The 12,640-nt window shown below is 37.4% G+C and overlaps 1 protein-coding gene across 2 annotated transcripts in view; it reads left to right on the top strand.

Annotated features, from left to right (window-relative positions):
• STKLD1 (serine/threonine kinase like domain containing 1) overlaps positions 1–12,640 on the top strand; it is a 636,164-nt gene that overhangs the window by 304,926 nt on the left and 318,598 nt on the right. For both annotated transcript variants that reach the window (XM_044057819.1, XM_044057820.1), the window contains one exon: positions 10,503–10,660. In XM_044057819.1, coding sequence (XP_043913754.1) covers positions 10,503–10,660 — 158 coding nt within the window. The remainder of the gene's footprint in view (positions 1–10,502; positions 10,661–12,640) is intronic.

Consider the following 12,640-nt stretch of genomic DNA (forward strand, 5'->3'; position numbering starts at 1 on the left):
GTAGAACAGAAGTGTTCATTAACCTCCTCTCAAGGGGATTGTCGTACAATATTACGTGTATTGTGTTCAATCAAACGGATTCCCTTAATTCTGGGCTGTCCAGAAAAATTCTGGACAGTTGGCAACCCTTAATAAACTGTTCTGTCATGTGAGGAAAGTAAATTACCTCTGTGGTAAATTCTGCTGAAAACTGGAGTGACTATAATGAAGTGTGTTTTCTATAACAATTAAGCTGCTTTTTGTGAGAAAGTAGTAAACTGAATTGTAAAACAAAGTCTACACTCAGTACTTGGGTTCAGAGGTGTAGCTAACTATTCTTCTGTCCAGTGACATCCCCTGATCTGCTGCCCCACTCAACTATAAGTCCTTTATCTCCTTTCAGTCCATTCATTGCACTGAAAAATGATTACCAATCACACCCCCTAATACTTTGCTTCAAAGATGGCTGTCCCTTTCATCACCACCCATACTATACCTCTGCTTGGGCTGTTTGCTTCCTAGAAGAATTTCTCACAAGATATGTGTATCCTGATTTATGTTATTACCCAACCTGAAAAAAAAATGTTATCCCTGCAAATCTGTAAATAAATCTGAGATTTGAAATCTTTAAAGCTGGCTTTCAAACTGGTTTTCTGTTTCATATGAAACAAAATAATCTCTCTCTCTCAATTTATACACCTCTCCTATACAAACTTTTATATATATATATATATATATATATATATATATATATATATATATATATGTATATAAGTTCACAGGTTCATATTTATATACTAGGCTAATGACCACCAGGGCCTTTCTAAGCCTAGCCATGTAATACAAACCAATTTAGTCCCTATGTAGCATGGGCATTTATTAGGAGGGGTATGTAAGTTAGGAAGTTTCTAGAGATTATGTAGGGGGATATGTTAGTCTGTTGTTGTTTGTCATTGTCTAACAGAGACATGGGGCCAAACCTAGGGTGAATTTCCAATGTCCCATCCATTGGTCAAGATTACACTTAAATAGGGTTAGAGATGGACTCTGTTTCACATGGATGGGGAGCCTGTTCCAGAGCATGGGGATCCTCTGAGACACATACTTGTCTCAGCAGCATGTCTTATTTATGTCACAAGCAAAATTTAAATCCCTGGATTTAGTGGTTCTGATGCTATTCATTTTGCAGATGTGAAAAGGTCCATTACAGTTGGAAATGAGGATGTCTTGTATGCCAGGCACAGATCACCTATCAGTAACTTGTACAGAGTATAGACATAGGGCTTTAAGGTGATCTGTATAGGACAATGTGTTAATACCCTGGATTCCTCTGGTAAGGAACCTTTGTGGGCAATCCAACTGCTGCATATGCCTGGTCAGATACATACACTTGACTAAAGGAGCATTATGCCTCATAAGGGCCAAATAAAGTGTCATTATGACTTCCTTGGACCTGGATGCCAAGCCCTTACTTATAAGTTGGGTGACATAGAATGGTTTTCTTACTACATTGGCTACATGTTGGTCAAAGGCCAGATTACTGTCTACACATGTTCTCAGATCCCTGACTACTAAATCAACTCTTAGGAGTGTCTTATTGATCGAGTAATTAGCCTGGGTGGCAGTGTTCCCAAAAGGCAATACAATTAATTTCTTGTTGTTGACTTTTAGTCCGTGATTTTGACACCAGTTATTTGTCTGTATTAGACCCTGTAGTTAGATGTTTATGTCATGGGGGAATCCATGATAACTCCCAGTTTGCAGTCTTCTGCAAATTTGGTCTGCCAAAGGTCATTTGCATTAGCCTTTACCTGCAAGAAGTAGATGCCAAATAGGAGCAAATTTACCTGACATTCTGGATTCCTTTTTTGGGGTTTGTGATAAAGGAATTTCTTTAGTGAAGAGACTGAATTTACCTGAATCCACATCTCTCATTTTCCTTGCCCCTCTAGCACAGTCTGTAACAGAATTTTCCTGGAGAGTGGTGTCTATGTGGATAAAAGTACAAGGTTTTTAGGTAGACCAAAACACATAAACATAAAACATAAAAGAGATGTTGACAGTCATAAATGCTGTCAATCATCTGTGGTCCCCAGACAACAGCACAGTAATATGGTACATAAACAGGGGGACCTGATCTTATGCTCTGTTCAGACTAGCCATGGTAGCCCGAGATATACCTTTTCAGCACAATCTCACTCTACAGGAATCTTAGATCTCATCAGAACAAAATTTGTGGCAGAGAACCTGAGCAGGACTATGACAGGCCCTCAAGAATGAAAACTAAATAAGGGGGTGTTCAAGAAATTGATCCAGATGAGTGAACACCTCAGATAGATCATTTTTTTCCCTTCAGTCACAACAATTATCTATCAAAATTCTGTTCCAAGACTCCACGCAAGAAGGCCTGGAAAACAGATGCTTTTTCTTTTCATCATACAGGAACATTCATGTATAATTTTCCACTTTCCACCCTTTCCTATAATATTCAGTATCATTCTGAAGATTCAGAAGGACTCTGCAAAGATCATTGTAGTGACTTCCTTCTGGCAAATGCAACAGTGGTTCTCCCTTCTTTTGGAAATGGCAAAGGGCAATTAATAAAAGCTTCCTCACAGATTGGACCGACTCACACAAGACAGGGGGTATTTGATACATCCCAATTCAAAACTACTACAGCTAACTGCCTGGATGATAGTCTTTCAGGCACCTATCTTCTCAGGATGTGCTGCAGATATTAAAGGAAGCAGGAAAATGTGTAACTAGGAAATTATATATTATTAGCAAATGGAAAAAAATTTCTATTTGGAGCCAAGACAATACTCAGGACCCTTTTAAAGCTAGTGTTTCTCTGGCTCTACAATATTTGTGTGAGTTATTGTCTTCTGGCTTGTCTTAGTCCTCCATCAGTGTGCACATGTCATCCATTTCAGCATGTCTGTCCATGGATCACCTTCTTTCAATGCAATCCCATGTAAAAATGTTTTTGAAAGGGGTGTGCATACCAAGCCTTCAAGAAAACAGGGGGCTCCTCTTTAAGAACTTAACTTTGTTTTGGAAAAATTAACTGTTGTTTTGCTTTTTTAAACAAGAAACATCTTCATTAAATTATCACTTATGGCACAGGCAATCATACATTTATATAAATAAAAGCAATCCCTATTGACACAATCCCAGCTACAAGCAGTTTTTCACATACCATAATGACACAATTCTAGCTAAAAAACATTATACATCACTTATAATCTACCCAGTCATTGTCAGTCAAACATTACATAGCTAATTCAAATCCTGTCTTCTTTTAAACCTCATTCCTCCATCATATGCATTGTTCTCGCAATTCCAATTTTTCCAATGTAATTTGATCCTACCCTTTTCTAAAGATCCCAATACCAGTTGTTTTATCTCTTTTACTATATTCACTACTTCTAGTATAGTTGGTTTAGACTTTGATTTTCATTTTATGGTATTTACATTTTTGGCAGCCACCATAATTAGACTCAGCAAGGCATTACTATGTTTAGGCAATTCCGATTCTGTATCATAGCTCAGAAAAATCATTTCCCTAGTTACCCATTTGCTCATCTAGTATCTCTGACAGATTAGTCTGCAGGAAATGTTTAAAGTCTACCAACTCATTAAACTCAAAGAAAATATGTTCCCAATTACCGCTTTCTCCCCATCACACCTCCATCATTTGCTGTCTACCTCAGGAAAAATTCTCTGGAGTCTACTAGGGTATAAAAAATATCTATGTAAACATTTCTAAGCAAAAAATCCTAAATCTTCTAGATTTGTTTTGCATATTTGGGAGACATATATCCTCCCATTGTTTCTTTGTAAATTACTTATATAATCTCTCTTCCCAATCCTTTTTAACCTCCTCTGAGTAATTCTTATAGTTATCATCCAGTATTTTATATGCTGATCAAATTATTCTTTTTTTTTAACAGCAGCTTCTGTTCTAAATTCTACTAAAAACTCTACCAGTCTTGTTTAGGGATCCCCTATTTCTTTCTCTTTGCCTATATTCTGATATCAGTCCTTGATAGGGAAGACGATCTCTAACATGCAGTAAAAATAAATTCTTGGCATCTTCCCAGTCTATTACATTTCCCTCTCTAGCTATTTGCTCCCAATACCTTGGTTCCTTTGATAGTTTTCTCCAATAAATTCCAGCCCCCTCTTGCCTATTGTTTGTATCCATAAATGCAGTTATCCTTATCGGCAGAATCTCCTTTCCCCATTCCTGTGTTGTCTTAGAATACTTTCTACTACTTTATGAATATAATATTTTGTATGATTGTTGTTATTTTCCTTAAAGGTCTGCATCCAAAATCCAGGTTTCTCCTTGTTTCCTGAGCTTGCCCCTGTTTCATCATCATCCCTTGTTCTATTGGAAGAATCAGTTTATCCCACTTGACTCTTGCCATCTTCTCCTGCCAGATAAAGTCCTTCAACTCTATATTAATTGCTATCAACAACTTCTCTCATTGATAAAAATATGCGTGACCTTTGTATAAGACTAAAGGGACTAAAAACATTTTAAGTGCTTGTATCCTACTATATGTATCCATATAACAGAGCTTCCAATTTCTCAGTTTTTTGTTATCTTTTGTTTAGTCTCTTCAAACATATCCTTAGGTGCCACACTGGAATAATTTTAATCCATACTCATAAATACTTCATTTTATCATGTCCCCATAAATATGGATATTGCTGAACCAATTTGTGTGTTGGTACATAATTTACCGCAATTGGCCTTTGTGTTATCTTCATTAGTTTTGTATCCCAAAAAGACATGAAACTTTCTCAAAATGTTCCACAACATTGTAATGTCCTTTTTGGTTTTATCAGTTATAAAATAATATCATCTGCAAATAGAGCCAGCTTTTCTTAACTACCATGCCAATTATATCCTTGAATTTCATAGTCCCTTATTTTCTCTGCCAGTGGTTCTAAATATAATGCCATTAACATAGAGTAGAGAGGACACCCCTGCCTATTCCTCTGCTCAAGCAGAAAGTATCAGAGAGGAACCCATCTACTTTAATTTTCACCTCATATATCCTCCTAATCAACCTTATAATTTTATAAGGGAATGCAAATACTTCCATTGCCCTGCTCATAAAGCCCCGCCTTACTTTGTCAAATGCTTTCTGTGCATCAAGAACCACTAACAACAGTGTTATTTTCTTACATTCTGCTTCCTTGTGGAACATCAATGTTTTGTTAATGTTGTCAAGTGTTTGCTTCCCCTCCACACTGCCACAATGATCCATACCTATCAACTTGGGCATCACTTTTGCCATTCTTTCAGCATTATAAACATAAACACATTATAGTCATGGTTTAATATTGAAATGGGCTTGTATGAAGCTGGATCTAATGGATCTTTACAGTCTTTAGGTATTATACCTACCACAGCTTTATTCCAGGATGTTGATACTTCTCCTCCTAGCTTCCAAACCTCCACAGGAATATCATCTATTCCTGGGGATTTTCTTGTAGATTGATTATACACCCTTTATTTGCTAGAAAAAAAACTTTATAATATGCAATATTCTTTTTCATTTACTTGCTTTCTCTTAAATGTTGTTACTAGATTAAGCGAAGCGCCTTAATCCATTCATTCCCTGATGCAAGAATGAGAAAAAGCACATTAATTTTTCTTTTGATATGCTGTTTTAACCAGACTTTTTTTTACATGCTTTGCCCACACTTGTCAAAACTGAACAAGAAGAAAGAGAGAAGGGAGGAAGAAAAAAGAAAAAATACAGGAGCACCTGTACACGATAGTTGCCCCATTACACTCAAAAACAACTAAGAAAACTTCACTTTAAAGCATGCAAAAAAAATCATGCAACATAGAAATAGTCTAGTAAGATTTTTTTTTTACTTACAGTCATCTTTCTCCCTCCCCAAGTATTTTTCAGAACATTAATGACATGAAGTAGGGCATAGGTTTTACAGTCCAAACAAGTCCAACAACATCCAAAAAACAGTCCAATATTTCCAGATTTTCTGGTTCTGTCATATTTCACAAATATAATCATTGCTTTGTACTCCCACATTTGTCAATTTCCAAGTTATTGGTTTTATTTCTGCTCATCCCCATCTCCCAAATCCTGTCTCTGCTTCATTTCCAACGTACTCTCAGTTCTTCTAGTCAACTCTTGTGCTCTCTTCCTTCTCACCAGCATTTTCCATTGAAACATTGGGAAAGGTTTCACTGGCACAAGTAGCAGGATCTCCTTCTGTTTCACAGCTTACTTTTTGTCGGACAAACTTCTGTATTTCCTCCTTAGCATGTACTTCATCAAAAAATGATTTTGTCCCTCCAGGGAAGAATATTTTGAAAATATCTGGATACAGCAGTTTGAATCTCATGCCTGCTTCTCGACATTCCCTAAACAGTAGAATAAATTTACTCCTGTTCTGCCTGGTGTACAGTGACTAGTCATTCTCTGCAAACACTATACTGTCTCCCACTTTTAGCACTTTGTCCTTCTCCCACAGTTTTGTCAGAATCAAATCCTTCTGCTGGTAGGATTGCATCTTTACTATTAATAGTCTAGGTTGCTTTCTCACAGCCAAGTTTGGAGCATACACATGATGTGCCCTTTCATTTAACAATTCCTGCTGTGGAATATCAGTCCAGTTGCTTATTTGTGCTTTCATAACATTAATACAGTCTGTCCCTTCCAGCTTCTCTTGTATAGCTGAAAATCTCAGGCTTTCTCTACATACACTGTCCTCTAATTCTGTTATTGAAGTCTGATATTCAGCCAGCGTTTTCTTCATTTCAGCCTCTCTAATTCTGTTATTTTCCAAAACATCTCTTCTTCAGAAGTCTCATATTCAGCTAGCCTTTTCATTTCAACCTCTGATTTTTGTAGTTTTATCACCTCATCTGAATATCTGTTAAAAGATTCTTCCATCTTTTCCATCCTTGTGCTGTTTGAGTTGATGTACTCCATCAGTGTTTCATTTATTTTAACCAGTCTGTGTGCAGCTGTCTTATACTTTCCTCTAAGTTACTGGAAGTCATGTCTGGAGCTTGCACTGCTTTTTGCTGAACAGCTGCAGTACTCCTCCCAGTCAGTGTTTTTTCACCGTTTGTAGCTGATTTTCTTTCAGGTCCTCTGTATTTCTTTTTTCCTGGCATCCAGGCAGTGCACTTATTAGATAGTTACTGAAATTTGCCCAGAAACACAAAAGTCTACTGTCCTTCCCTGCTGATTTTCTGTTTTCATACTGGGAGAGTTAGATTTAAGCTGTTACTCAATGTGCAGCCATCTTGGAAGTCCACTTATTGCTCTGTTTGAAACAGCTCATCAAGCTGATTTGAAGTTCTTAACATGAAAAACAGTTTTGCTGATTGCTCTGACTTTTGCAAAGAGTGTCTAAATTGCAAGCTCTTACTATGGGTCAGCCTTATCTCATTTTCCAAGAGACAGAGTTTTCTTCTAATCCTTCGTTTATTTATCTGAGTTTATTTTGTGTCTAGCTATTCACCTTCCTGTCTTCTTTCCAGAACCTGAAAATGAAAGAGAAAGGATCCTAGATACTCTGGATGTCCACAGACATCTCTGATATTATCTTGACAGAGCTAAAACTTTCAGGAACTCTAATCATTTATTTGTTTCTTGGGAAGGTAAGAAGAAAGGACAACCTGTACCAAAGCAGACTAAATCAAACTTTTTGACTCATGCTATTACCTCTTGTTATACCCACTACAAAAAGATCATTCAAGGCAGGGTCAAGTGTCACTCTGCCAGGGGTCTTGGCTTCATCTTTGGCTTTTTGGCAAGGACCAGAATCTGGACAAATTTTAGAAGCAGCAACAAAGCCCACTATTCATACCATTATAAAGCACTGTAACTAGATTCCTTATCCAAGTCAAGGACTGGCTTGGCTAGGACAATTCCTCAGGGGGTCCTGGACCCTCATTCTTCCTCCTTAAGATAGTTTAAGCTAAGGTAATTTACCCATACAGCCAAGACTACTGCATCAGTGATCAATTGATGAGCACAGGACAGTCGTATTAGTAAACTTATCATAAAAGTAGATGCTCAAATGGTCACTGCTGCAGTATCCTCTCCCTCCCTCCACCCCATCCCCATAATTTTTGTATGTTTTTGTTGCCAAGTTGAGGACTTTTATTTTTACTTTCATAGCATTGACCCTTTTTAGGGTTCTAGCATCCATCTCTCAGTTGACATGAAAGCTATATAAGGCTTGATGTCCAAAGCAATATTTTTCTTCAGCTGGTTAAGTGTTTGGTTGCATGGAGGGTAACCTTAAGCTTTGGAAGCTCACTGGCTGTGATATCCTTATACTAAATATAACTAAGGCTTCTGCAGCAATGAACACTGGAACATTTGCTGTTACTGTAAGTTTGCTTATATAACTATACAATTACATTAAACAATGCAAACACTGTTCTGCGGCCCTATCCCAGCACTGTGATCTTACTGACTAAATGGTTGGTAGGAAGCAAAATCCAGACATGGTAAACAGCAAATACATTCCCAACAAACTAATAATTTGGCAATACAGAGGTCCACAACAGTGATACATAAATACAGTCAAAGCTAATACAGATTACCAGAGGGTCTATGATCTCTCTCTGTCTGAAGACAGTCATGTTCTGCTCAAAGACATCTGGCAATGTTGTACGTTCCTCAGAAGCTCATGAGAAGTCAGCAAAATATATCTATTTTTAGTTTCATGCTGGACTTTGGCCAGCCAATTAGATGTTCCTTATTTTTGTGGAATTTCTGATATTCTGCTAATCCATCCAGTCTTCCATGTGTTGAACCAGCACTTGTGTATAAATATATGAGACAATGAAAAAAAGCATACATTATGTTCTTTTGCTCCTCAACCAACTAACCAAATGCAAATACTCCCATTCACATTTGCGCACATGAACACACACAAATGCGCAAACACACAGTAAAATTGTCAGGACTTAAGAGGCCTCGAACTTTGTTACATTCTTTGTTATTGTGTGCAAATCTTATGCATTATTTAAAAGTTTGATAAGATATGTAAGTTAATTTACTGAATTACCTGAAGCCAGCCTTCTAGTAAAGAGACAAACAGTTTAACCTATGTGCACAGACCAGCTAGTGGTTTTATCTCTAGACAGGATGATAAAGAAAGAGGGCTGAGATTTTGATGATGAGTTCTCATACCTTGATAGGATGGTCTGCACTAGGCACTGCAGGTAATCACCTGTTGGAGGAGATCAGTTAGAAAATGTCTGTAATACACCTTTGCAAAGCAGATGAACAGAGAATCAAGTACTGTGTAGTATATCTGCATTCTTAGCCTGTAGAAGTCTGGGTATAAATCAGTTCCTCTGGCAACATGACGAAGGCCCTTGACTACAAAAGGCAACCTAGACTGAGTAGGCCTTATGAGCATGGGGATAGAATCCACTCAGTGAGCAGGCATGTCAGAATACTGTCCGTGCAGTAGGGAGAATAGTAAGCCATACAAATGGAGCAGGCATGGCTGGAAGTGAGGTCTGTGGTGGGGGAAAACAAATAGGATCATAGGAGGTTACTAGGCTAATGACTGTAGGGCCCTTTCAAGCCTAGCCACGCTTTACCCTTATTTCCATGCTGAGCACCTGTCCAAGAGGGACACAGGTGGAATCCCCAGGGTGAATTTACTGTTAATCATCCAGATTGTGTTTGAAGGGGACCAATGAGGTGCTGTTTGACTTGAAGTGGGAGTCTGCTCCAAAGGTGTGGTAACCTCTGGGAGAAAAATCTGTCCCTCCATCAGGTTCTATTAATGCACATACCAGGTTAAGGCCTTTAGAGCGAGTAACCCGTGTACTATTTGACTTATGGATATGCAGCATTTCCAATAAAGCAGGGTCAAAAACTGCATTATATGCAAGGCAGAGATCACCACTGAGAAGTCTGTATGAAACAGAATAAAGTGACAGTGATTTCAGGCAATCCTCATTGGACAGATGCTGAAGACCTTGCATTTTCGTTGTGAGGAACCTTTGTGGTCTCGCCAGCTGCTGCAGGTGCATGGAAAGGTACACATCAAAAAGGGCATTGTACTCAATTATTGGCCTGATGAGGGAAGAGTACAGAGAGGTTATAACTTCTTTTTTTCTGGAGGCAATGCCCTTACTTATGAGATGAGCAATGTAGAATGGCAATATAACCATAAAAAGTTACTGCAATAGTCTTACTGTTATTACTATCATTATTATTTTTATTGTTTTGCAGTTGTTGTTCTCTAAAGTATGGATTCCTGTAGAATTATGTGTTTGTGAGATTCATTTGCATATGAAAAAATCAGTCTTATTTATATACATGATTGTAACATTTATAACTGTTTAAAAAAGTAAGTCTTAAGTCATTTCTGACATTGTATCTCAGGAATTTAATGAAGTTCAGAGTGTAACTGATGGTACTGATTAGTATGGCTGCAAATATATATATATATATATATATATATATATATATATATATATTTTCATTTTACAGCAGGAAGAAACTGCTTTGCTGCTACAGAAAATTAGGCAGGATGTCCACAATCTTGAGAATATACTGCAAACCTTGCAAGCAACTGACTACAGTGAAGATCTTTGCCAGGTGTTGCGGATGATGTTGAAGATTAATCCTAATGACAGGAAAACAGCAAAGTGAGTTATTTAAAAAAAAGATTAAAATGGTGGAACTCTATTAGGAAACATAGGAAACTGCCCAACATACCAAATCAGGTATACAGTATGCTTGTGACTAATGAAATAACCATTACTGACCAATACATTTCATATCTCTTTAACAGACAATTTTATGTCAACTGAGAAAGACTGGCTTGTGAATGACTTCATTTAAAATTCAATTTGTATGAAATATCCCTGTAAAACGTGAGTTGTAATGATGTATCAGTCATAGTAGTAAGATTCTTAAAAGTAAAGGGATGGTATTACATGGATACCTTATGATCTCCTTTGTATTTGAAGAAAGTGGAACAAAAGCTGGCAGGTTAGAGAGACAAAGTGAATGTTCCCCTAATGGGGTAGAGGACAAGGCCAGGCTACTTAATGGCTTATTCCTGGTAATGACTAGTCATAACCTGTGAGCTTTGCAAATAATGTTTCAGCAAATTAACTTTGATATTAAGTGCCTTAAAACTCCATTTCTTATTAAGTGTATTGTGTTATAACTCTTATTTGATGCATGCTGGGTCAGCTTTCCTTATTATAGGATGTAATGTGTAGCCAACTATTTATATTTGAGGAAGGCTTTTACAGCAAATAATCTTCACTGGATCTTGCTGGTGTCACAGCCAATTTTCTGTGCCACTGGCAATGGCCCCCTCCCCACACCCACATACTGACCTATCAACTGTCTCTAATTTCTGTTCAAAAGTTTGTTGTCCTGTTCGATTCTTAGCTAGAGCATCTTCTGTGTGGAGACATGCGTGAATGGACGTACCTTCGTTGAAGGTTGTGCGTCAGGGTCGGCAACTCGGCATGTAAAAATCTACTGCCAATCATTAGCGGACTGGAGTTCCGCTGTGGTGACCCCTAACTGGGAAAAGCCGAAAGACGCAACAACAACCAGTTTACTGGCTCACAGTTGTAATAACCATTATTTTATCCCTGCTCTGGAAAATTCATCCTTGTTTATCTCTAAAAGGCAAGTGCATAACTTAACAAATACAAAAATGAAAGAAAGACAGAAACAAACAAACAAACAAACAAGAAATAAATTTTAAAATGTCTTTCCACTTATAGCCAAACCAGTCACTGTGAGATGTGCTTATTAATCAGTGGTCTTACTAGTAAAATATGGAATCATGTCAACTCAGTAAAGGTACTTTCTGTGATGCTAACAAGTTCAAAAACTTTTTGCCAAAGCTATCTGCTGTGAACATAAGAATTTTTTTTTTACAGGGAGCAAACCGTCTCCAATGTCATACAACAGTGGAGAAAAAACAAACTCCAATGTCGGCGAAATTAGTTTTGCTGAGCAGCATTTGCAAATTTTACACTCGGTGAAACTAATTTTGCCAATTTGACATGTTCCTGTAAATTATGAAGAAGATATTAGAAAATTATTTTTTTTTTTAAAAAAAAACAGTTAATGAACTACAGAAGTTGAATGCAATGCAACATGAAACATCTGGAAAAGTGACAAAAAATGTCTTCCAAGGAGGATCAACGATTGGGGTAGTTAAGAAAATTCTGTAACATCACACGGCTCTAGTACTGAAGTCCTTGTTACAAGTATCATATGCTGTTAGTAGACTCAAAGCTGCTCCTTCCTTAAATCTGATCAAGTAGGCTGTTGTAGTGTTGTCCATGAAGGTTACCTAACCCATTCTGTTTCAATAGGCGTACCATCTGTCCCTCTTATTGCAGGACAGTCCTTAATTTGCGCATTTCTGTCCACCAGTAAAACATGAAGAATGGCAAATGTCCTGAGATTTTACTAAAATAAATATTTCCTGCATTTCCCTTAATAGTTGCATAAATCACTTATTTTGTATATGAAGCACTTAAATATTATACCAAACAACAGGAGCTACTTACATTCTAATGCAACAAGCTTTTATTTCCTCACAAAATTGTACTGGTTGCAGATACAGTTTGTCCTGCAAAATCTCATACTTC

Source organism: Protopterus annectens, chromosome 16.part0, assembly GCF_019279795.1.
Source record: "Protopterus annectens isolate FY-2018-M chromosome 16.part0, PAN1.0, whole genome shotgun sequence".
Lineage (NCBI taxonomy): Eukaryota > Metazoa > Chordata > Ceratodontiformes > Protopteridae > Protopterus > Protopterus annectens.